This window comes from Monodon monoceros, unplaced genomic scaffold, assembly GCF_005190385.1.
Source record: "Monodon monoceros isolate NGI ecotype Baffin Bay Population unplaced genomic scaffold, NGI_Narwhal_1 Super_Scaffold_3, whole genome shotgun sequence".
NCBI classification, from domain to species: Eukaryota; Metazoa; Chordata; class Mammalia; order Artiodactyla; family Monodontidae; genus Monodon; species Monodon monoceros.
In genome coordinates, this window is record NW_021703780.1 from 51,994,423 (window position 1) to 52,021,761 (window position 27,339).

The following is a 27,339-nucleotide window of genomic DNA, read 5'->3' on the forward strand; positions in this document are numbered from 1 at the left end:
ACTGTTCCAGGGGGAAGACTGGGAAGAGCAGTCGCAGCAGTGACGATGACCGTGATAACCACATGCTCACTGTGTGCAAACACTGCTCTGAGGGACAGTTTTCATGTATTCTCTCCTTTACAGTGTCTTCAAAGCAATGCTAAGAACTACATGCTATTATTATTCTAGCTTTACAGATAAGGAAAAACCCAGGTATAAAACAGCTACAGAGCTGGGGTATCAACCAGGCCATCTGGCCCTAGAACATATGCTCTTAAACTATCACACACCCACTCTACTTCCTTTGACTCTTCAAGGTGGCATGCTTACTTTATACAAATGTAAGATTTATTTCATTTTTAAACATATATGCATGAGGATGTACCATATATATATGTATATGTATGTGCGTGTGCATGTATACACACACATACACAGATACTCTACAGACTAAGCCTACTGTATATTGTACATGAACTACATCTACCTCTGGCAGAGTATAGAAGGAAACTCTTTGGCACCTGGGACTGGAACACAAACAAGGGTTGAGGATACCCCTGCCTGAGTTCCTAGCTCAAAGGGTTAGTACAGGATAGTCTAGTAGTGATATGGTTGAGCCAAATGGCCCAAAGAACTAGAAATTAATCTCTAGAAGTTCTATACTAACGTGTCTATTGAAGGAAATAATAATTCCAATAAATAATGAGTGGAACTATGTTCTATGTAAGTGTCACAAAGTCTGAAGTAAAACTCTCTTAAGTATTACAGTAACCTACATTTTATGGAATTAAAAGAAAAAACCTGAAATGGCTATAAGTAAGTGCATATAAACAAAGTATTAGTTAAAATGCTGAGGACCACAGAGAAATTCTAAAGATTTTCAACATAAAAAATTCTGCCTCTCCAATTACTCTAAAATATTTAGTTTTTTAAAAATCATTTAATATTTTTATAATTGAGGTAAATATAGTATTATAATCAAGGGTATAATAAAATCTCTATAATCAGGGACAGACAGGTTTCACAGCAATGACATGATAGAAGCTAATGCATGGGAAATGTTGTTAAATTGTAAAATACTGTAAAAATATTAATCCCTCCTATTTTAATAAGTAGTTCATATATTGTTTTGTAGCATTCTTTCTAGTAATCTGAAATATCTAAGGTGAAATGTTAATCTTTCTGCTAAAAAGGACAAAAGTCTTTATTTTTATCAAACTAAATAGTCCATATTTCACTTAAGAGTAAATATTTAAATATTGTCTTTAAATTTTATAGGGAGAGTTGTTAAGAAAAATCTTGAATTCAATATTCTGTAGTTTAAATCTGTATGATATTTACTTGATTATGAAGGCAATTTGTTTATCCAATGTCTAACTTGCTCATTTAAGACAGATAAATGTCAAAGGAATTGCCCAAACATATAATTTCCTTCTGACTGTTCTTAAAAAGAAAAGAGATAGAGGAAAAGATACAGTTGAAGAAATCATCAACTAAATCCAGGGTGTGTTGAGGTTATCAGATGGTAGGAACACAACAGTGAAGCAATATGCCTCACACCTGCCCAAACACTTACCAAGGGGCTGAAAAGAGCGAACAGGACTCGTATCCCTGCTGCTCTCCCTACTGGCTTCCCGGCTGCACCCTTGGCTCACACTTGGTCGAGGAATACGACTGCTTCGGGCTGGTATGAAGCAACAGCAGCACAGAAGGGGAGTAAACAGGAGATAGAGTTTGTATTTTTGATATTTTGGTTTTATTCTTTTCTTTCTTTTTTTTTTTTTTTTTGGCCACTCCATGCAGCATGCGGGATCTTAGTTCCCCGACCAGGGATCGAAACCATGCCCCCTGCAGTGGAAGTGCAGAGTCTCAACCATTGGATCAGCAGGTAAGTCCCTATTCTTTTCTTTCTTAAAAACTAATAAATAAGTTTTTTCTAAGGTTGAAAAGAAATTTTTCTTGATGAAGCATTACCAGGAATACAATTAAAATTCTTGAATACAGTCTTCTAGTTTGTATGTGATTAGAAGAGTAAAATGATATTTTTCTAAAATAAAAAGATTTAAAATATAAATGAATTATACTTTCAAGATAAGATATCTAATTCCATTTTTAACCTATATTTCAGTTGTCCTTGAATTTTAAGTTGTTTTTCTCTAACTTAAAGTGCCTAAATTGAAGTCTTCAATGCCTGAAATACTAAAGAAATACAAGGTCCCAAGTTTTGCACAAAAATCTTACCCACTGAGAGCCTAGATGGACTAGCCTCTCTGCTACAGCCCTGGCTTCGTGGTATCTTGCTTCTCTTCTGTGCTGAGGCTGAATTGACCAGGACTCTTTGAACACCAGAGCTCACAGTGGAGAGGGCTGTTGTGGTCAGAACTCTTCCCGGAGACCCAGACCGGCTGCCAGCTAAACACCAAACATACATACAAATGTTAAGATATGAACTCCAAGAGAACTTGTTGAAAGGATAAAAATTCAAGAAGTACACCTGAGAAAACTGTGATGGAATGGCAGTTCTAAGTTCAAAGGAGTTAGACTGAGGAAGGTTTATATATACTCAAAACCTGGAATAAAAAGGTATACTATATATACTAGGATTGAATGGTAAATCATGTAAATATATTTTCAGTTTGGGGAGTATAAGATGCTATGTTTAATAAGGACAACACTATTATGATTTTCAGAACATAAACAGTAGAAAAGATTTCCAAAGAAATAAACTTATCTAACAATACATTTCATGCAGCTAAAGCTATATGTTAAAATGCTATATATTAAAGCTATACATTTAAAAGGAAAAAATTAATAATTCTATTATTGCTATCATTTTTGTTAAGAATATGGTAATGAAAATGTACTTCCTGTTAAAAGTTTGCCTGCTGAGATGCCTCTAAATGGGCATAACAAGGTTATCTTGCAACTATGTATATTTTTAAATTTTTACAAGATTTAATTTTAAATGTTTACAAAGTTAGGCCAGCTGAAAAAGAAACTTGCATTTTGTTATTTGCCTTCAAATAGCGAAGGGGTCTTGGGTGGCCAGTCTGCCAAGTTGATGTATACTGAGGGTAAAACACAACTAATGGGCAAATAAATGTCAAAGAAGGCAGACCCTTTCTAAACTAGTGATTTTCAGTCTTGGAAGACAAAGGATACGTGGTCAGGGATAGAGAAAGGGAGCTGGACAAAATCTCAGAGATTGGGGTAAGAGTTAAAAAAAAAAGTTAAGAAACATGCTTTTAAACTAGAATTGCACGCGTTAGTGTTTAAGGGGATAAGCTCCTTGTCAATCAAAACATTTTTTGTCTGCATTGAAAAGGAAAATGAACTAGATAACTCCAAAGTATAATTTAACTCTAGATTCTGGATGGTAGCATTATAAAAGTTAAACTTGCACTTAAATAAAACGTCATAAAAGCAACGTTTCCTCTTTGTCGGGAACTTCTCCACAGTCACTGCTCACCTGGTATAATCTTACCCAACGACACTTCACTTCCACAGAGCAAAGATTAAAGAGTCAAAGCCAATGGGGACAAGCAGGGAACATCAGCCAGGGAGCAGTGCTGAGTTTAAGGCAGGGAGTGGTGACTTTTTAGTTCAAGCCAGCTCCGTCTTGAGGTAATACTGGCTACATTTTGGGACTTTTTTGTTTTTTAAATGAAAGCTTTGACATGTCCTGATTTTTATTATGTTGTGTAGACCAAATAATACATGAATAGAGGCAGGCTGAATGTGGTTCATGGGCTGCTGATCTGTGACCCTGGCTACCATTTTCTTGGCATGGTCTTCCTGAATACAATTTAAACTCATGCTTAATTCCTAAACTTTATTAGCAGACAAAATGAAACTCATCTTCCGCTGGTTATAGCAATACTGTAAAACAAATCAATGTTTACAATGACGTTAGCAATTTATTATCTGTGTAGAAGGAATTCTAAATTGTTGCAGGGAAATTATACAAGTGTACTTTAAAATGATGAGTCATTTGAATTGTTTCATGGTATTTCAGATGAAGAATCTTTAAATCAAGTTTCTTTCAGTTATAACCTTAGAGATACTCACAAGGCACCTATTTTCTCCATGCAGCATCTAAACTAAACATACACACCAAAACACCCAAACACCCAACATGCTACAAACTCACAATGCAAGATAAGCTGATGGAATATTTTATGGGAACACTTGCAACAATATAAAAAGTATAAATTATGAACTGAACACATACAACACGTTATTCTGTTAAAACTAATGTAAGTTTAGGGGGTGACAGTGTTGGTAGGAGACTGGAGAATTCCTTGAAATGTGGATCTATTCAGCAGAGAGGAAACATATAGTATAGAAGCAGAGTAATCACGCTACCTATTCTAGATTTATTGACTTTATCAAAACTATGCAAGCTCACTCTCTATATATTTAAATTCATTCATGCCCTCTCCTGGGAAATAAAATTGGCAGTGTTAATCATTACCCACTCTTCTCCAATGGCCGCCCCGGCCCCAACCAACAGCACGTTAATTACAGTGACTACAACCCATTTTGGAATTATTTATACTTAGAAGAAAATATCAAGGCTCTTTCCCCAGCAAAAGAACTACCAAGGCTAATTATTTCTTCTAGAAAAACCACACAGTTGATGAAAAAGAGTATGATGTACCTAGGGAATAGCATGCTACTAGAAAATACTCTTATTTATGAAGTTTGGAATTAGATATCTAATTTCTCTTGTGCTGCCTAAAGTTTTCAAATTACCATTTTATACTTTTTATGAGATGTTTTCAAGGCATTACTAAAGCTCCTTCGTTTTTGAATGTTTACATCTGTGGCATCAACATGGATAATTTAAAAAACCCAGGGTTTTGGTAATAAATAAGGACAGGTCAAAGAAAAATCATAATTGGTGATTTTTACCCCAATAATGGCTACAGAATGATATAATATTAAATGTTAAGAATTTCTGCTGAATAGAACCCATTCTTGATAATGAAAATAGGTGATCAAACAACAGATGCACACATAAAGTCTATATATTCTTACCACCAATGGTATTAGCAGATTGTGATCCTGAACAAGTGTAAAGGCAGAATTAGGGTAAGGGTTATAATCCATGAAGAGGGAAGAAGCAGATTTAAAATGAATGGCAGATGGAAATAAGAAAGCTTTAATCAGTTCTTAGAAAATAAAAAATTCTAAAGCAAAAAAAGCAAACTTAAAAAAAAAAATCCCAAAATCATTGATGCCTGTAACAAAAGCAGAACATTTAGTAGTTTTTAGCTGATAAACTGAAATCAGACACTCATGTACAAAGCAGATGAAATGAAGGTGCAAAAGTAAATGTAAATTCTTCAGCTTTTCTTCTACTGATAGTCTAAAATCTAAATAATTAAATGTTTAAATTTTTATAATTTAAACATTTAATTTAAAACTACAGGTAAGGAAGAACAACATCTTCTAGCTGAAGAAAAATTAAATGAAAAAGCTACGGGTTTTATCTTTCTTAAGACACACAGGGGAAAAAACCAAACAGTAGAGGGGTGGGGTGGAGAGACAAAATTTCTGACAGGCTGTACAATCATTTGTACATAATCAGTCACTACCAACAACAAAAGACACAATCTTTACATAAACATTTAAGTCTGGAAGTCTCTCCACTGGGTCTGTTTTTATTTATTTTTGGTTAGTCATCAGAACATACCTGCTTTGACCCAAGAGATTTTTTTTTTTTCCTAAATGGTGATATAAAAATATGGAAAAGACCATGCAAACCCTAATGAATTACTTCAAAGCAAAGTGAAGATGGAGAGCACAGCAATATTTCTGTGCAAATATGTGTAAAGAAACTTGCATCAAATTATACAAGGCCACAATATCTTTTTTCAAAAGAATTTGAAATGAAAAAAACAGTCATTCAAATAAATAAGCAGGCAGATAAACAAAAACCTCACCAATATGATTTAAAATCTAAGTGATTTTATGGTGGGAACGTCTTCTGATCTTAAAATCCTACTAGGCCTAAAAATCTATCATTATGTTCTCACACTCTAAGAGAGGATTTCAAGTATTGTGGATTGGGTTTCAAAGTGCAAACCAAATGTAAAAAAATTATTCTATATTCTCTTGAAGTGATCAGTAGTTATAATACACTTAAAAGGGAGTTCCTTAAGTAATATATTAAAAAAACATACACAAAGCACTTTGAATCTCTGCCATGAGTTCAGTCTTAGTATTACTTTAGAACTCAGTAAAATATCTCATATAAAATTGTTTTATCATTAAGATGCTGTATACAGTTTCTGGTTGCTACCTTTATTTTTCTTTCTGCTTTAAATTTCCTAACTTCACCGTTATTTTTGCTTCCTGAAGTCCATAAGAAATAACAACAAAGAAGTGCACAATAGGAGTATAAAATTCAGTTGACATTAGGTTAAGAAAAACAAGGACATCAATTTCACCAGCTAAAATATATAGCACATACTTTGTGCTCAGGCAAAATACTGATTTAATTCTCACAACAATCCTGTGAGATTATCCTCTTCATTTTACTGGTTACAGTAGAAGTATATAGAAATACAGCAACTTTAAATAACCTGGAAAAGCCATGGATCAAATCCATGATCTAAATCAATACTTCTCAGACTTGATTGTAACACAAATCACTTGATGATCTTGTTAAAGACTGAATTCAGTAGATCTGTGGTGGCATGAGATTGTACATTTCCCAGGTGATGCTGATGCTGGTCTGGGCACCCCATTTGGAATAGCAAGGCTCTAAACTACTATGCTATATACTGCTAAAGATTAAGTTAAACAGTTACCCTAAAAATACACAAGATCTGGGAAGAATGTGGTATGATCTATTCCTAATTTGGTTGGGAGAAGAGCTCTCACCCAGAGGGCATTTGCCATGTTTTCCTATTCGTAAATAACCCTCAATTTGCAAACCAATTTTACTAAGGATTTCTGCTTATTTTTAGGACTCTTTTTGAGTGCTCCCATCATTACTCTGTCTAGATTTTTTGACTTTGTAAAGAGGAGAATCTGCTAGGCCGGACTTGTCTAATCACTGCCCTGACCCCCTCTAAGCCCAGCTCCTTTCCCTGACTCGACGATTCAAGAATCAAGTTAAAAAAACAGACAAATTGGGCATCTATATCCTGGAAGAGTCACCTAAACAACAGTGGAAGATAGCTACATCTATTTCTTTCCAAAATGGCCAAGTATATAGAAGAACCCCAGAATTACCTCCCTAGAAAAAATTCCTGTTCTAAGAGGTATGTGCTAAGGAAAATCTCTTGATAAAGAAGGAATGTGAACTCTTTTAAATTAATTATGCCTTAAGTGTATATATTACTATTCTGGAATATATAGGAATGGATCATTCATTTTACCTAGAATTCAAAATTGTGCTTTTTAATAATTGTGCTTATGAGAAACTCAGCTTCCAATGAAATGGCAAAAACATAAATCTTAAATTTAAAAAGGAATATAATAAAACTGGTCATTTCAATTTGTTTCCTCTTTATGAATCAGTATGTACCTGCCAAAAATGCTAACTTCATTCTAACAGATTTTAGGGAGAGTACAAAGATACCACATATCTGCCCTTGAACAACATTAGCTAGATGCAACCAGATCTGATGCTAACGTATGGCAATTATTTTGCCTCTAAAAAGCACAATTTTCCACATTTACAAGTTTCTGAGTAGACTGTGAAAACCTTAATGTTAAAAGATTTGTGCTATTTAAAATATCTCCATGCAAAAGTCTGTATAGCAGATGAAGTTTTTCTTACTAAGTGCAGATATCAATGATGCAGCCCTAATAACACACCAAAGACAAGACAACACCCACTCCAAAAATTCCAAAACATGCACAACAACTGACCCAAAACATTGAAAAAAAAATACCTTCATTTTTGTCAGGTGATGATGAACCTAAAGTACAGAACAAGAACTCAGTATGTGGCTTGTCTTTTTTGAAATTAGTTTTGTCTTTTTCCACTGGTCAATCTCTTCACACAGTAACATACAAGGAATACACTTATCCTAACATATTAGAAATAAGGGAGAACTAATAGGCAATACGTACGCTGTGACTGAGACACCATTTTTGTTCGACTTCTTCCTCTGGAATCTGTCTTGGCATTTCCCATACTAGCAAGTGGTGCTGAAAGCTTTGCTCTCACCCGGCCTAAGGAATAAAATTATTTACATAATTAAAGACTTTTTTCTATAATATTTAGTAATGAGGAAAAAAATCTCACTATAATTTTCTAATTGGGTGTGCTTTTCAAGTATTGTTAAATTCTGTAATAATGTAACCTTCACTTACAGATTATAAGATTATAGTTCTCTTAAAAATTTAAAAATACATACTGCTTTTTACGTGTTGCACCATAAGCTAACTTTCCTTTACGGGTAAGAATAAAGTCAAACTAAAGATCTCCATTCTCAGTTTGATATTATTAGTCCAGTAAAGTAGAGTTATAATTAAGATAATTACTACAGGCATGCACTTAATTGGTAGTTCCAATTTTAAAATTTCCGTTTCCATGAAATTTAATTTATTCTCAAATCCACCCTGTAGTTTAAAATACAAGCTAATCTTGGAAACAACAACCCAAACAATCTTTCTGACTGAAAATGTACTTCTAAAGAGATCTGCAAGAAGATACAATACTAGGTAAAATATCTCATCTTTTTATATCCTGTGCTAAACATGAGATTACTACAGGTGTACATGGACACGTTTACTCCTCTCTTCCTCCAACTAACCAATTTCATTTATAAAATTATTTGAGGAAATACCAATCCTCAAAGAGATGGCACTTTTCTACACACATTTCCTTCTCTATCTCCAAGTTGCATTCCTTTCTTCTCTACTACTGCCTCATCCCCCTCCATAAAACCAAGACGCAAGATGTTTCTAGAGCTCTTGAACCAAAGGAGATAATGCTTACCAAAGTGCTTAAGTAAACTGCATTAGAAAGAACAAAAATATATTACTAGCAGGTACTTTGGTATTCTCAAGCAACAGTCTCAATCACTATCAAATCAGAACCAATACCAAACATGATCATAAAGAAGGACTCAAAATACTTTTTAGTTAAAAGTCACAACTTTTAGGGCAACCACAATATAGAGGCTGGGGAATTCCCTGGTGGTGCAGTGGTTAAGAATCTGCCTGCCAGTGCAGGGGGCACGGATTCAAGCCCTGGTCCGGGAAGATCCCACATGCTGCAGAGAAACTAAGCCTGTGTGCCACAACTACTGAGCCCACGTGCCACAACTACTGAAGCCTGCGTGTCTAGAGCCCGTGATCCACAACAAGAGAAGCCACCTCAATGAGAAGCCTGCACACTACAACGAAGAGGAGCCCCCGCTCACCGCAACTAGTTCTGGCCGCACGCAGCAACAAAAACCCAAGCAGCCAAAAATAAATAAACAAAATAAATTTAAAAAAACCCCAACAATATAGGGGCTAGCATGATATGGCAATATTAATTAGGAAAACATACAGTAAAGAGTAAGGAAAAATTAAGAAATGAGTGAAGGAAGATAAGAGAATAATTAGGAACTAGGAATAAAATGAAGCAAAAGGAGAAGTACAGTTGGTAGACCCTAGCATTCTATCAACTTCTTTGAGGCCCCTAAAAAGCCCATAATTCAGGACTTTCACCCTTTTACAGAGTCTGTTTAGAATAGGACACAGTGTTCTCCTGACTAAGAAGTAAAATAGAAAAATATTATTATTTTTGAAATGCAGAATGTATCCAGTACAACAAAGAAATTAGGATAAATTAAGTATTTTGATACTACCATTCTAAATTACAATGCCACAGTGCCAGAAACTAGTACTCTAATTTAAAACTTAAAATATGAAAATATTTCAAATATATCAGAGTAAGTATGAGGCCTCCAAAATGTTAAATCTACTTAACTGTATCACAAGAAAATGTCATCCATGTAAAATTTAGAAAAAAAAAATGTGTTTCATATCAGAGGCTTAATAAGACAGTCTTCAGGCAGGATAAATATAAAAACTGAATTTTTTCCTTTCTACAAATTCAAAAGCAATAAATAATTTTTTTAAAGGTAAACTGGCTCAGTAAAATAAAGTATTATATCTAGCAAGGTTTTTGTAATCCCAAATTCAAATCATATGCAATTCTTCAGTCACTGATTCAAAATCAAAGATACATTTAAAAGCTGACAAAATAAATGCATTTAAATGCTGAGGATATTTAAAGACGATAAAGCAATGGCACGTGCACTCTCAAAGTATAAATGAATTGGCATAAATTAAAAAACAAAAACACAAAATAAAAGCATTAATGTCACTACAAGAAAAAAATGAAACTATGTAATTTTATACTAGGTATTATTAAACATGTTAAGCATTTATGTTTTTCTAGTATGAGATGATGCAAGATACAAAGCAAAACTCCAGGATGAAGGATTAAAAAAAAATCCACATGTATAACTAACACAACCAAACATGAAATGTAAAAGCTACCACAGCTCGCAAATTATATAGATTTGCAAAGAAATTAGCCTATTTTAGTTTTTAATATTTAATTCCTACCAATGAAAATATTAATGTAGAGGTATTTGTGTTACTAACAAAATGTATAATTCTTACCATCTTCAGATGCTGTTCCTAAATAAGAGAAATAAAACAATAACATTTCAACAAAGTCTGCCAATGCTGATGTTAAAACCTTCCTCGTGCCTCCCACCCAATGAAAACAAAAGGGCAAAAGAAAAAATTTCTAGTTTGATAGCCTTAAATTAGCTTTTAAAAGATTCATTTTGAGATAAAAGAAAATTTGAGGTAACCTAATGACTCATAGCACAAAAAAGGTTAAAACTAGACAATTAAAAATAGCAAAATTCTATAACAAACACATTTATCTGCTATACTTCATACTTAAAATTTTAAATGGTGAAGAAAATTAGAGAAATTAATTACTCAAGAAAGATGAAACTTTCATTGCTCTCTCCAAAATGAAGATTTTTATAGATCTTTCCAATGTAAGAATTCTTTCTGTGCATTTTCAAAAGGTAGTCCATAAAAGAACTAGAAAACTAATTGACAAACATGGGAATCAAATCCATGACCTAGGTCTCATTAACCCAGTATTTTCACCAAAGCATTACAAAGACCTATCAATCCATTAGCTATTTATTCAAAAATTCTTGTACTCTCTAAGATGTCAATGAAAACTAGCAAAAATGATCAAGTAAATGGAATTCCCTGGCACTCCAGTGGTTAGGACTCCACACTTTCACTGCTGAGGGCCTGGGTTCAATCCCTGGTCAGGGAACTAAGATCCCACAAGCCGCACGGCATGGCCAAAAAAAAACAAACTCACTACTACTATAGGGCAATAACAGATGTTTCTCCGTGTGTGTGTATATAGATTTTTTTTTTAAAAACAGAATTAAACATCAGTGAGAGTAACACATCACATAACACAGGTGATTCCTCAAATAGGCTAATGTTTCTGACCCAAAAAAGAAAACATTTTGATCTGGAATGTGAGAATAATTTGTTTTTAAAGGATCTAGAATCTCAGTGTTAGAAGTGATATTGAATGGTTTGAAATATAGAAACTATCTCTTGGTTAGGTTTTCTTTCATTTAATAATTTCTTAAATTTATGAAATACATTAAACACACACAGAAGCACAGAGACTAATTGTAAGTAACACTCATGTACCCAACCCAAGATTAAATAAATCTTCCATTTCATCAGAATGGAAGACATAACAATTTCAGAGTTTATGTAATAATTGACAGAAAAACATAGTTTTCCATTTTCCCTAGATCTCATACTGTGACTTACAGATTCAGGATCTTCTTACAAGTTCTTATAAAAAAGCTCAAGTTCTTAGATAACATTATGGTATCTGATGAAGTGAAGGGCAAGTGTGGATAATACACAGTCTAGTGTTAGACAAAAATACCATACAGATAAAAATTACCACACTGGATCAAGCAACTAAAGATAAACTAAATACTGAAATTAAAAAGGCATAGCTCAGGGCTTCCCTGGTGGTGCGGTGGTTGAGAGTCCGCCTGCCGATGCAGGGGACATGGGTTCGTGCCCCGGTCCAGGAAGATCCCACATGCCACGGAGCGGCTGGGCCCGTGAGCCATGGCCGCTGAGCCTGCACATCCGGAGCCTGTGCTCCGCAACGGGAGAGGCCACAACAGTGAGAGGCCCTCGTACCGCACAAAAAAAAAAAAAAAAAAAGGCATAGCTCAAAGTAAGTTCAATTTTGATTAAATGTCAATTTAAAACTCACTCTCTGAAAGACAGCATCTGTGACTTGCATTTCATTTTCATAAATAACCATATGAATCTGTAAAATATGTCATTTGTCTCTCTCTGTATCAGAGTTATTAAACTACAGAACTGAATCAAATGACTTATGAGATTCCTTTCCCTTCTTCTGAATCTAATATTTCAGAGAAAGACTTAAGAAATCAAGAATATTCTAAGAGCTCAGGTATAAAAAATTAAGAAAATTGATTTAACTTATAACAAACAGTAACCTAGTACTTGAGTACTTGAGTAAACTGAGAAACCCAAAATGGATATGTCTAACCCAAAATTCAATCAGAGAATTACGTAGCCATTTTCACATTAAGAGTGCTGCCAAATAAGCAGCCTATTTTCAGAGCTTAAGAGAATGAACAAAGGTATCATGTAGAATCCAAGAGCCATAAAATTTTTTAGGTGAATTAGAAAAGGAAGTTCTTACCATCCATCTTGTCAGAAGTATCCTCTGATGAAAGAGCAAGCAAAGAACAGAACAAAACTTAGTATATTAGAAAAGGATTTTATAACCCCTGGAAAACATTATTTTTAAGAACACAGAATTCATAGCACACACGTATATATGAAGCTTGTTTTCAACTAAAACATACTAGGAGATTAAACAAGACGAGGTTTCTTTGTGAGATAAAAATACCAAAAAAAAAAAAATATATATATAGAATTGAATTGACAATAAGTCTGATTTTCACTAGCCTAAATAAGTTAGAGAAGCCCATGTCCCAACCTTGGACCCCTGCACCATCAGACAAACCCTTTGCTTGGGTCTGCTGAGTTTCTCGTAATCTAAGAGTCACCTTGCCCTGCTTTCTCTTTTCCTCTATAGGCTAGAGCACACCCCCAAATTCTACTCTAAATTTAGCTGTCTCATCATTATCCTCTGTCTACTGCGTTGCTGCTTCCTCACCCCATCCTTTCTTAGTACTTTCAGTCCCTTTAAGACCTGAAATATGGATAAATCTAAAAACTAAATTTCTCTACCCCGCTACTTTGAGGTGCCCCAATAGAGAAAATTACAAAACTAAGAAGTCATGCATACTGGCACTACTAGAAACTGGGGTAATTATCAGGCTTGGCCTTTAATGACTGTGCAGAAAAGTGTTAATAAACCAGGTCTGATACTCTTAAGAAGAGTCTAGTTACAGGGCTAGCCCTTAGCTGGCCTTTGGGAATTTAGTTTTGGATCCTAATTTTCTCAATGATGAGGTTGTTTTGTGTGTTTGAGTGTTGGGAACGGGGTATTGAACTCCTGCTATACCAACTTGCCTGAATTGTTTTTGCAGACAATGTGATTTATGGGGAATACCTGTTATCTTTTTCGGAGTACGGAATTCTGGTAATTGTGGCTGGTTGTGCAGCAGAGTGCTTGCATAATGACTGCCCTTTTACCCTCACCCTGGACTCTGAGTCTTAAGGAAGCTTCTCTGGACAGAAACACTATGCACATGTTCTACACTCATTGCTGGAGGAAGGAGCATGTTCTGTGCAGCCTGTCATTTTCGCCTCTGGGAAGGATAACTCTGAAAGCCTGTGCCTGGACTCCTCCAGACTACCGGATGAGTCTTTTTCCCTTGCTGATCCTGCTGTGTGTCCTTTTGCTATAATAAACCTCAGCCATGAGTACAGCTAACAGTCCAGTGAGTTCTCTGGTGAGTTTCTCAATGTGTGGGTAGTTGCAGGAAGCCCGGAAGAGAGCCCCTCCTCTTGTGCCTCCTGAACTGCTATTCCAAACCTCAAGCCACCTCTCAGACACCCTGCTTTCTATTAGCTCAGTGTCCTGACTCTGACTCCTCAAACATGAAGACATAGCTACCTCCCCATTACATGGCTCTTAATGCTCACCCGCCCAAAATATATCTGAATCTACCTCCTTCATTTCTTTCCCTTCTACCTCAGTGAAACTGATGACCCTTCCACATCCAAGGCTAACTCCCTAGCTCTTCTCTATACATCCTATTCCTTATGTCTCTCATAAGAACTTTGACCGTAAACAATTTCCTTGCATTCTTCCATTTTTTACTTTTCCTTCTCTACTGACTCTACCATCTTAGTAGGCAAACATATTCAACTCCCTCAATTTTAAAAAACAAGAAGTTCATTAACCTTTAACAATGGATAATTCCTACAATCTTCTTTCATCTCCTCTCAACCGCTAAGCATAGGAATAATTTATACAGATTCTCCTTCCTACTTCTTCCTCAATCAACTGAAATCTGACTTCTGTCCACATGACTCCAACTGAAAACATTTATTTTCTTTTTCATTTAAGCAATCCCACAGACCTAGTTGTTGAGAACAAATATTCATAAATATGCATAGATATATCAAGGTTTCCTTAACAGAAATTCCTGTCTCCCATAATACCAAGCTTACCCTTCAGGATAAAGTTTTCAAGGGTAAACCTCAAAACACTCATCATATCCCCGTTGCCAAAGGATTCAGCATTTCAGTGGACGAAAAATCCTGTGGCAATTGCTTTAAGTAATGTATTGAGTTTAATATTGAAAGATTACAGTATCTTAATTACAGAAGATTACAGTAAGAACAATCCTCTAATGACTTCCAAATCTAATCTCAAGCACAGATCTCTCTCCTGAGTTCTCTACCACTGTATGTAATTCTTTCACATACTACTATGCCTCTGAACACTTCCAGTGTGATGTCTCAGGGATTTCAAACTCAAAATGCATAAAACTCAACGAGCTTTTAGCTGCTCATCCTTTAGCAACCTACCAATAGACTGAGAGATTCTTTCAATATAGAAGCATATATCTCTGGATCCATAAATGTTCAGCCATGATAAACAAGGCTCAAAGAGAAGAAAACAAAGAATACACAAGTCACATCTGTATAAGAAAGTTGAGGAAGGGGGGGGAAGGGGGTTTAAAAAGAAAAAGGAAGGAAGGAAGGAAGGGGGAGGGGCGGAGGGAGGGAGGGAGGGAAGAAAAAGAAAAAAAGACATAGAAATGGAAAGAATGAGAAAATCTATTCTCTAAGCCCTGGAGAGAGGCACAGACAAGTATCTCATTGTGCCTGAGTGTGAACCTGGGCCAGATGAAGAAAAGAGGATAGAGGGACACCTTTCCCTTCTGTAAAGAAGCAAACATGCCATTCAAACCTTAAAGAACCAAAAGAAACAAATTAAGCAATCTCATGGCACTATTATGACTTTCTTATGAAAAAAAAAATTGCTGCTGGGAATTTCCTGGCAGTCCAGTGGTTAGGACTCTGCGCTTTCAGCCGAGGGCCTGGGTTCAATCCTTGGTTGGGGAACTAAGATCCCACAAGCTGCGTGGCGCGTTCAAAAATTAAAAAAAAAGAATTGCTGCAAATGGCTTTCGAGTTCATATTAAAACATTTCAAATTCAGTATTTTCTTCTGGTACTAAAAAATAATGGATACTAAATATAATGTTTTATTTTTAAGACTCAGGATGAATGTTTTATTTCTGTTTTCCATTTTCCCCACTTAAAAAAATTAATGTGTAAGTCATGTACCATAAAATTTACTCTTTCATAGTATACAATTCAGTGTTTTTAATATATCCACAAGACTTAACAACCCTCATAAATATCTAATTCCAGAACATTTTCATCACCCCAAAAAGAAATCTTATACCCATTGATGTCATTCCCTATTTTCCCAACTCCCAACCCCTGGCAACAACTAATTTACTTTCTGTTTCTGTGGGTTCACGTATTCTAGGCATTTCATGTAAATGGAATCATACAGTATGTGGCTGTTTGTGTCTAACTTTATAATGCTTTCGAGTTCCACCCCTCTTAGAGCATGTGTTAGTATTTCACTTTTATGTAATGTGCTCCTTTTTATGGCTGAGTAATATTCTGCTTCATTGTATGCACATACCTCCCTAACCATTCACCAGCTGATGGACATCTGGGTTGTTTTCACTTTTGGGCTGTTATGAATAATGTTGCTATGAACATTCATTTGTGTACATGTTTTAATGAGAACATATGTTTCACATGTCTTGGGTATACAGCTAGGAGTGGAACCACTGGGTCACATGCTAACTCTATGTTTCACTTTTTGAGAAACTGTCAAACTGTTCACATAGTGGCTCCACTTACATTCCAGGAGCAGTGTATGATGGTTTCAATTTCTCCATATCCTCACCAGCATTTGTTATTGTCCATTCTTCGGATAACAGCCTAGCAGGTGTGAAGAGGTATCTCATTGTGCTTCTGATTTGCACTTGCCTAATATCTAAGGACGTTGAGCACCTTTTCATGTGCTTTTACTGGCAATTTGTATATTGTCTTTAAAGAGATATGTATTCAAATCCTTTGCTTATTTTTAAATAGAATTGCCTTTTTGTTACTGAGTTATGAGTTCTTTATATACTTGAGATGTTAAGTCCCTAATCAGATATGTGATTTGCAAATGTTTTCTCTCATTTTGTGTGTTGTCTTTTCACTTTCTTGATAGTGCCCTCTGAAGCACAATGTTTTTAATTTTGATGAAGTCCAATTTATCTAGCTTTTCTTTGGTTGCTTGTGTTTGGTGTAGTATCTAAGAAAACATTGCATCGTTCAAGGTTATGAAGATTTACACCTGTGTTTTCTTCTAAGCATTTTATAGTTTTAGCTCTTACATTTGGGGGTTTTTTTGTTTTTTTTTTGGTACACGGGCCTCTCACTGTTGTGGCCTCTCCCATTGTGGAGCACAGGCTCCGGACGCACAGGCTCAGCAGCCATGGCTCACGGGCCCAGCCGCTCCATGGCATGTGGGATCTTCCTGGACCGGGGCACGAACCCATGTCCCCTGCATCGGCAGGCGGACTCTCAACCAATGTGCCACCAGGGAAGCCCTACATTTGGGTTTTTAATCCATTTTGAGTTAATTTTTTGGATATGATATGAGGTAGGGGTCCAAATTCATTCCTTGGCCCCTGGCTATTGAGTTGTTCCAGCAACATTTGCTGAAAAGAATTCTTGCCTACTGCATGGTCTTGGCACCCTTGTTGGAAATCAACTGACCATATATATACGGGATTATTTCTGGACTCTCAATTCTATTACATTGGTGTGTATGTCTATCTTTATGCCAGTACCACACAGACTTGATTACTGTAGCTTTGAAGTAAATTTTGAAATTGGGAAGTGTGAGTATACCAAGTTCGGTCTTCTTTTTCAAGATCGTTTCATCTATTCCGGAAACTTTGCTTTGTCATTTGGATTTTAGGAACAGTTTGTCAATTTCTATAAAAAGGCAGCTGGACTTTTGATAGGGATTGCATTGAATCTGTACGTCAATTTCCCATCTTAATATTAAGTCTTTAAATAACCTGTGTGTCTTTCCATTTATTTAGAGCTTTAAATTCTTCTAACAATGTGTTGTAGTTTTGTGCACAAGTGTGAAATAAAACATATATATGAGCCCAATTCCTGGCACAGAGCTCCTAAAACCCTTGTAATTTCTCAAGTGGTAAGAGCACTTGGTGTACCTTTTTCTCTAATATTTGCTCCTTGACCCTGGTACCTGACAGAGCTCCTAAATCCCTTGGAATTTCCTGGGTGACAGGAGTGTCTTTTGTTCTAATAAGGCATTTCTTGGTGGTCTCCTCGACAGCCTCAGGATGGGGGATGGTCACCAGAAAGATGAAACCATGATTAAAAGCTTGGAATTTTCAGCCCCATCCTCCATCCTCTTGGGAAGAGTTGTGAGGTTGGAGACTAAGTTAATGATCAATTATGACTATGTGATGAAGCCTCCATAAAAATGCCAAAAGCACAAGACTCAGAGAGTTTCTGGGTTGGTGAACACACCCATGTGCTGGGAGGGTGGCACACTGCAACTCCACAGGGAAAGAAGCTCTTGGGCTTGAGACCTTTCCAGACCTCACCCCCTGTATCTCTTCATCTGGCTTTTCATTCATACCCTTTAATATCCTTTGTAATAAACCAGTAATCTAGTAAGCAGACTGTTTTCCCAAGATCTGTGAGCCACTCTAGCAAATTAATTTAACTCAAGGAGGGGGCAAGGGAACCTGTGACTTAGAGCCAGTTGGTCAGAAGCACTGGTAACAACATGGACTCGCAATTGATGTCTGAGGTGGGGGTGAGTGGGGGTGGGGGTCGTGACAGGCTAAGCCCTTAACCTGTAAGGTCTGTGTTAACTATGGTTAGGGCCACAACTGAATTGAATTTTAGGACATCTAGGTGTTGTCTAAGAATTGCTGGATGCGAAAATCCCACACATCTGGTGTCAGCAATATTATGAGTGTAAGAGTAAAGGAGAAACGTAAGAGTAAAGGAGAAACATAAGAGTGGTTCATCCTAGAGAAGTCTTACACTTCTTTTGTTCTATCAATTCCTATGTACAATGTATTATTCTTTTTGAGGCTATTGTAATTGGAATTGCTTTTTAACTTTATTTTCAGATTGTTCATTGCTAGCATTTTTTGTAAAGGTTTAATTATTTTTTTCTGACTCCATCAACTATCTTTATTTTATTTTTTTTATACAGCCAGTTCTTATTAGTTATCCTATACATATTGGTGTATATATGTCAATCCCAATCTCCCAACTCATCCCATAACCACCACGACCACCGTCCCCTGCTTTCACCCTTGGTGTCCATATGCTTCTTCTCTACATCTGTGTCTCCATTTCTACCTTGCAAACCAGTTCATTTGTACCATTTTTCTATATTCCACATATATGAGTTTGTATACGATATTTGTTTTTCTCTTTCTGACTTACTTCACTCTGTATGAAAGTCTCTAGGTCCAACCACGTCTCTACAAATGACCCAATTTTGCTCCTTTTTATGGCCGAGTAATATTCCATCGTATATATGGACCACATCTTTTTTATCCATTTGTCTGTAGATGGACACTTAGGTTGCTTCCATGATCTGGCTATTGTAAACAGTGCTGCAGCGAACACTGCGGCGCATGTGTCTTTTTGAATTATGGTTTTCTCAGGGTATATGCCCAGTAGTGGGATTGCTGGGTCATATGGTAGTTCTATTTGTAGTTTTTTAAGGAACCTCCATACTGTTCTCCATAGTGGCTGTTTCAATTTACATTCCCACCAACAGTGCAACAGAGTTCCCTTTTCTCCACACCCTCTCCAGCATTTGCTGTTTGTAGATTTTCTGATGATGCCCATTCTAACCGCTGTGAGGTGATACCTCATTGTAGTTTTGATTTGCATTTTATCTAATGATTAGTGATGTTGAGCAGCTTCTCATGTGCCTCTTGGCCATTTGCATGTCTTGTATGGAGAAATGTCTATTTAGGTCTTCTACCAATTTTCTGATTGGGATGTTTGTTTTTGTAATATTGAGCTGCATGAGCTGTTTATATATTTTGGAGATTAATTCTTTGTCCATTGATTTATTTGCAAATATTTTCTCCCATTTTGAGGGTTGTCTTTTTGTCTTATTTATACTTTCCTTTGCTGTGCAAAAGCTTTTAAATTTCATTAGGTCCCATTTGTCTTTTTTTTTTTTTTTTTTTTTGCGGTACACGGGCCTCTCACTGTTGTGGCCTCTCCCGTTGCAGCAGAGCACAGGCTCCGGACGTGCAGGTTCAGCAGCCATGGCTCACAGACCCAGCTGCTCCGCGGCATGTGGGATCTTCCCGGACCGGGGCACAAACCCGTGTCCCCTGCGTCGGCAGGCGGACTCTCAACCACTGCGCCATCAGGGAAGCCCTATTTTTGTTTTTATTTCCATTTCTCTAGGAGGTGGGTCTAAAAGGACCCTGCTGTGATTTATGTCATAGAGTGTTCTGTGTATGTTTTCCTCTAAGAGTTTTATACTGTCTGGTATTACATTTAGGTCTTTAATCCATTTTGAGTTTATTTTTGTGTATGGTGTTAGGGAGTGTTCTAATTTCATTCTTTTATATGCAGCTATCCAGTTTTCCCAGCACCACTTACTGAAGAGACTGTCTTTTCTCCACTGTATATCCTTGCCTCCTTTGTCATAGATTAGTTGACCATAGGTGCATGGGTTTATCTCTGGGCTTTCTATCCTGCTCCATTGATCTATATTTGTTTTTGTGCCAGTACCATATTGTCTTGACGACTGTAGCTTTGTAGTATAGTCTGAAGTCAGGGAGTCTGATACCTCTAGCTTCGTTTTTTTCCCTCAAGATTGTTTTGCCTATTTGGGGCCTTTTGTGTCTCCATACAAACTTTAAGATTTTTTGTTCTAGTTCTGTAAAAAATGCCATTGGTAATTTGATAGGGATTGCACTGAATCTATACATTGCTTTGGGTAGTACAGTCATTTTCACAATATTGATTCTTCCAACCCAAGAACATGGTATATCTCTCCATGTGTTTGTGTCATTTTTGATATCTTTCATCAGTGTCTTATAGTTTTCTAGGTACAGGTCTTTTACCTCCTTAGGTAAGTTTATTCCTAGGTATTTTATTGTTTTTGTTGCAGTGGTGAATGCGATTGTTTCCTTAATTTCTCTTTTGATTTTCGTTGTTGGAGTATAGGAATGCAAGAGATTTCTGTGCGTTAATTTTGCATCCGGCAACTTTACGGAATTCATTGATTACCTCTAGTAGTTTTCTGGTGGCACCTTCAGAATTCTCTATGTATAGTATCATGTCATGTCATCTGCAAACAGTGACAGTTTTACTTCTCCTTTTCCAATTTGTATTCCTTTTATTACTTTTTATTCTCTGATTGCCGTGGCTAGGACTTCCAAAACTATGCTGAATAAGAGTGGTGAGACTGGACATCCTTGTCTTGCTCCTGATCTTAGAGGAAATGCTTTCAGTTTTTCACCATTGAGAATGATGTTTGCGGTGGGTTTGTCATATACGACCTTTATTATGTTGAGGTAGGTTCCCTCTATGCCCTCTTTCTGGAGAGCTTTTATCATAAATGGGTGTTAAACTTTGTCAAAAGCTTTTTCTGCATCTACTGAGATGATCATATAGTTTCTATTCTTCAATTTGTTAATATGGTGTATCACATTGATTGAGTTGCATACATTGAAGAATCCTTGCATCCCTGGGATAAATCCCACTTGATCATGGTGTATGATCCTTTTAATGTGTTGTTGGATTCTGTTTGTGAGTATTTTGTTGAGGACTTTTGAATCTATATTCATCAGTGATATTGGCCTGTAGTTTTCTTTCTTTGTGACATCCTTCTCTGGTTTTGGTATCAGGGTGATGGTGGCCTCGTAGAATGAGTTTGGGAGTGTTCCTTCCTCTGCAATTTTTGGGAAGAGTTTGAGAAGGATGGGTGTTACCTCTCCTCTAAATGTTTCACAGAATTCACCTGTGAAGCCAACTGGTCCTGGACTTTTGTTTGTTGGGAGATTTTATTACAATTTTATTTCAATTTCATTACTTGTGATTGGTCTGTTCATATTTTCTATTTCTTCCTTGTTCAGTCTTGGAAGGTTATGCCTTTCTAAGAATTTGTCCATTTCTTCCAGGTTGTGCATTTGATTGGCATAGGGTTGCTTGTAGCAGTCTCTCGTGATGCTTTGTATTCCTCCAGTGTCCGCTGTATCGTCTCCTTTTTCATTTCTAATATTATTGATTTGAGTCCTCTCCCTCTTCTTCTTGATGAGTCTGGCTAAAGGTTTATCAGTGCTGTTTATCTTCTCAAAGAACCAGCTTTTAGTTTTATTGATCTTTGTTATTGTTTTCTTTGTTTCTATTTATTTCTGCTCTGATCTTGATTTCTTTCCTTCTAATAACTTTGTATTTTGTTTGTTCTTCTTTCTCTAGTTCCTTTAGGTGGTAAGGTTAGATTGTTTATTTGAGATTTTTCTGGTTTCTTGAGGTAGGACTGTACTGCTATAAACATCCAATAAGTTTTGGATTGTCATGTTTTCGTTGTCACTTGTCTCTAGGTATTTTTTGATTTCCTCTTTGATTTCTTCAGGGATCTCTTGGTTATTTAGTATTGTTTAGGCTCCATGTGTTTTGTGTTTTTTACGTTTTTTTAACTGTAATTTATTTCTTCTCTCATAGCATTGTGGTTGGAAGAGATGCTTGATATGATTTCAATTTTCTTAAATTTACCAAGGCTTGATTTGTGACCCAAGATGTGATCTATCCTGGAGAATGTCCTGTGTGCACTTGAGAAGAAAGTGTAATCTGCTGTTTTCAGATGGAATGTCTTATAAATATCTATTAAATCTATCTGGTCTATTGTGTCATTTAAAGCTTGTGTTTCCTTATTAATTTTCTGTTTGGATGATCTGTCCATTGGTGTGAGGTGTTAAAAGTCCCCCACTATTATTGTGTTACTGTCAATTTCCTCTTTTATAGCTGCTAGCTTTTGCCTTATATATTGAGATGTGCCTATGTTGGGTGCGTATATAATTGTTATATCTTCTTCTTGGATTGATCCCTTGATCATTATGCAGTGTCCTTCCTTGTCTCTTGTAACAGTCTTTATTTTAAAGTCTATTTTATCTGATATGAGTATTACTACTCCAGCATTCTTTTGTTTACCATTTGCATGGAATATCTTTCTTCATCCCCTCACTTTCAGTCTGTATGTGTCCCGAGGTCTGAAGTGGGTCTCTTTTAGACAGCATATATATGGTTCTTGTTTTTGTATCCATGTCTTTTGGTTGGAGCATTTAATCCATTCACATTTAAGGTAATTATCGATATGTATGTTCCTATTACCATTTTCTTAATTGTTTTGGGTTTGTTTTTGTAGGTCCTTTTCTTCTCTTGTGTTTCTCACTTTGAGAAGCTCCTTTAGCATTTGCTGTAGAGCTGGTTTGGTGGTGCTGAATCCTCTTAGCTTTTGCTTGTCTGTAAAGCTTTTGATTTCTCCATCAAATCTGAATGAGATCCTTGTCAGGTAGAGTGATCTTGGTTGTAGGTTCTTCCCTTTCATCACTTTAAATATATCGTGTCACTCCCTTCTGGCTTGTAGAGTTTCTGCTGAGGAAACTGTCAACCTTATGGGAGTTCCCTTGTATGTTAATTGTTGTTTTTCCCTGGTTGCCTTTAATAATTTTTCTTTGTTTTTAATTTTTGTCAATTTGATTACTATGTTTCTTGGCATGTTTCCCCTTGAGTTTCTCCTGCCTGAGACTCTCTGCACTTCCTAGACTTGGGTGGTTATTTCCTTTCCCATGTTAGGGAAGTTTTCGACTATAATCTCTTCAAACATTTTCTCAGGTCCCTTTTTTCTCTCTTCTCCTTCTGTGACCCCTAAAATGTGAATGTTGGTGCATTAAATGTTGTCCCAGTCTCTTAGGCTGTCTTCATTGCTTTTGATTCTTTTTTCTTATTCTGGTCCGTGGCAGTAAATTCCACCATTCTGCCTTACAGGTCACTTATCCATTCTTCTGCCTCAGTTATTCTGCTATTGATTCCTTCTAGTGTATTTTTCATTTCACTTACTGTATTGTTCATCTCTGTTTGTTTGTTCTTTAATTCTTCTAGGTGTTTGTTTTTTAATTCTTCTAGGTCTTTGTTAAACATTTCTTGCATCTTCTCGATCTTTGCCTCCATTCTTTTTCCGAGGTCCTGGATCATCTTCACTATCATTATTCTGAATTCTTTTTCTGGAAGGTTGCCTATCTCCACTTCATTTAATTGTTTTTCTGGGGTTTTATCTTGTTCCTTCATCTGGTTCATAGTCCTCTGCCTTTTCATTTTGTTTATCTTTCTGTGAATGTGGTTTTCATTCCACAGGCTGCAGGATTGTAGTTCTTCTTGCTTCTGCTGTTGGCCCGCTGGTGGATAAGGCTATCTAAGAGGCTTGTGCAAGCTTCCTGATGGGAGGGACTGGTGGTGGGTAGAGCTGGGTGTTGCTCTGGTGGGCAGAGCTCAGTAAAACTTTAATCTGCTTGTCTGCTGATGGGTGGGGCTGAGTTCCCTCCCTGTTGGTTGTTTGGCCTGAGATGACCCAGCACTGGAGGCTAAAGGCTCTTTGGTGGGGCTAATGGCGGACTTCAGGAGGGTTCATGCCAAAGAGTACCTCCCAGAACTTCTGCTTCCAGTGTCCTTGTCCCTGCAGTGAGCCACAGCCACCCCCCGCCTCTGCAGGAGACCCCACAACACTAGCAGGTAGGTCTGGTTAAGTCTCCTATGTGGTCACTGCTCCTCCCCCCAGATCCTGATGCACACACTACTTTGTGTGTGCCCTCCAAGAGTGGAGTCTCTGTTTCCCCCAGTCCTGTCGAAGTCCTGCAATCAAATCCCACTAGCTTTCAAAGTCTGTTTCTCTGGGAATTCCTCCTCCCTTTGCCGGACCCCCAGGTTGGGAAGGCTGACTTGGGGTTGAGAACCTTCACTCCAGTGGGTGGACTTCTGTGGTATAATTGTTCTCCAGTTCGTGAGTCAACCACCAAGTGGTTATGAGATTTGATTTTATTGTGATTGCGCCCCTCCTACCCTCTCATTGCAGCTTCTCCTTTGTCTTTGGATGTGGGGTATCATTTTTGGTGAGTTCCAGTGTCTTCCTGTTGATGACTGTTCAGCAGTTATTTGTGATTCCGGTGCTCTCACAAGAGGGAGTGAGCACACATCCTTCTACTCTACCATCTTCTATTTATTTTATTTATTTTTGGCTGCGTTGGGTCTTAGTTGTGGCACATGGGATCTTCACTGAGGCATGTGGGATCTTTCGTTGTGGTGTGCGGGCATCTCTCTAGTTGTGCCACATGGGATCGTCATTGAGGCATGTGGGATCTTTCATTGTGGTGTGCCGGCTTCTCTCTAGTTGTGGCGTGCAGGTTTTCTCTTCTCTAGTTGTGGTGCACAGGCTCCAGGGTGAGTGGGCTCTGTAGTTGTGGCACGTGGGCTTAGTTGCCCCACGGCATGTGGGATCTTAGTTCCCTGATGAGGGATTGAACCGGTGTCCCCGGTGTTGTAAGGTGGATTCTATACCACTGGACTACTAGGGCAGTCCCTCATTGCTAGCATTTAGAAATACAACTGATTTTTGTATATTGATCTTATCTTTGGTAACTCTGCTGAACTATTAATAAGCTCTAATCGTTTTTTTGTGAATTTCCTAGGATTTTCTATATGTAAGACCATGTTTTCTACAAATAGCTTCAGATCTTTTCCAATATGGATACCTTTTATTTCTTTTTCTGGCCTAACTGACCTGGCTAGAACTTCCATGATAATGCTGTTAGGAAGGGCAAGAGTGGAAATCCTTATCTTGTTCCTGATTTTGGGGGAAGCAGCCAGTCCTTCATCATGACGTATATACTACCTGTGGATTTTTCACAGATGTTCTTTATCAGGTTCAGAAAGTTCCCTTCTATACTAGTTTGTTGAGTATTTTTATCATGAAAGGGTGTTGAAATTTGTCGGATGCCTGTTCTGCATCTACTAAGATGATCATGTGATTTTTGTCCTTTATTTTACTATATGGTATATTATATTGATTAGTTTTCATATATTGTAATAATAATGCATTTCCAGGAAGGTAATGTTTCTACCACAGAAAAGTTTTCTGAAAATTTAAAAGCACTAATCAACCCATTGTTGACATCTTTGTAAACATCTCTGTCCAGTCCTATATATAAGAATGTTCATGAGTATTATTCATAATAATAAAAAAACAGGAAACAACCAAGATGCCCACTAACAGTAGAACAGAAAACTAAATTGTGATATATTCATACCATAGAATATTGTACATAGAAATATAAATAAATGAACTTTAGCTACATGCAAAAAGATAGATGAATCTTAACAAAAAAACAAACAAAAAAACCCATTTTTGTCCAGTTTTTCATCTATGTATAATTTTATACAAAATAATGAAAGTATCACACATTGCTTGGTAGGCCATATCATTTGATCTTTGCTAAAAATATGACTTGTTGGGGCTTCCCTGGTGGCACAGTGGTTAAGAATCCACCTGCCAATGCAGGAGACATGGGTTCGACCCCTGGTCCAGGAAGATCCTACATGCCATGGAGCAACTAAGCCCGTGCACCACAACTACTGAGCCTGAGCTCTAGAACCCTCGAGCCACAACTACTGAGCCCACGCGCCACAACTACTGAAGCCCGAATGCTCTAGGGCCAGCGTGCCACAGCTACTGAGCCCACGTGCAGCAGCAAAGACCCAATGCAGCCAAAAATAAATAAAATTTTTTTAAAAATATGACTTGTTAATGGCTGCACAGTATCTGTAAGGATATACCATAACTTAATCACTCCCTCTTTGTTACACATCAAGGTTGAAGCTAATACATCTATTTTTAGAAACATAATGAATATTCCTTTTATTTCTTGGCATAATTATCTATAAACATTGAATTACTGGCTCAAAACTCTCAACATTTAAAAAAGCTTCATGGGTATTATTAAAATGCCACTCAGATAAAGTATTCCATGATTACTTCACATCAGCACTTTCAAACACATTCTTTATGAACAGTAGGCACTAACCTTAACTTTCTTGCTGCATTTACCGGTCTTTCAGTTTGCATTTGTTTGATTACAGTGGAGGTCCAACATCTGTTTGGGGGTTTTGGGGGCAATTCTGAAATATGCTTTTCTTGATATATGTAAAATTTTTTTCTATAAAAATAAGCTCATCTGTTTCTCATAGACTTATAAAACTTGTTGACATTTCAGCTTTTTTTGTAGTATTGGCAAAATTTTTTTCCCTTTTAATTTTCAGTCACTTGATTTTATATTTTCACACTTAAGATTTCGATCCTAAGGGATTTTCCCTCATGGTTTTCTGGCTCTTTATGCTTAGAAATTTCTTCTCCAATCTGAGATTAGATGAATACTCAACCACTATGTTTTTGTCAAGATGCTTTATATTTTTGTTCAACTTCTTAGTTATCTGGAATAAATTTTTATATGGTATGAAACATGGTTCTAACTTAATTTTGTACCAAATTGAAAGCCATATGTCTAAACACCATTTACTGTATAATTTATGCTTTCCTCATTGAATGCAGCTATGCCACCTTTATCATGTACCACATTCACACCTAGAATCTCTGCACTTCTTATTGTGTTCCAATGATCTGCCTGCCTAGTGTTCCCTGAGTACTACCCAA

General features: G+C 36.8%; 1 protein-coding gene across 9 annotated transcripts in view; it reads right to left on the bottom strand.

Annotated features, from left to right (window-relative positions):
• The window catches only part of CLASP2 (cytoplasmic linker associated protein 2), a 177,705-nt gene that overhangs the window by 54,670 nt on the left and 95,696 nt on the right, over nt 1-27,339 (bottom strand). For 6 of the 9 annotated variants that reach the window (XM_029241791.1, XM_029241790.1, XM_029241788.1 and 3 more), the window contains 5 exons: nt 12,752-12,775; nt 10,624-10,641; nt 8,071-8,172; nt 2,221-2,391; nt 1,556-1,663 (listed from right to left, as the gene is read on the bottom strand). In XM_029241791.1, the coding sequence (XP_029097624.1) occupies nt 1,556-1,663; nt 2,221-2,391; nt 8,071-8,172; nt 10,624-10,641; nt 12,752-12,775 (423 nt within the window). The remainder of the gene's footprint in view (nt 1-1,555; nt 1,664-2,220; nt 2,392-8,070; nt 8,173-10,623; nt 10,642-12,751; nt 12,776-27,339) is intronic. The other 3 variants (XM_029241792.1, XM_029241789.1, XM_029241793.1) reach the window with 2 other exon arrangements.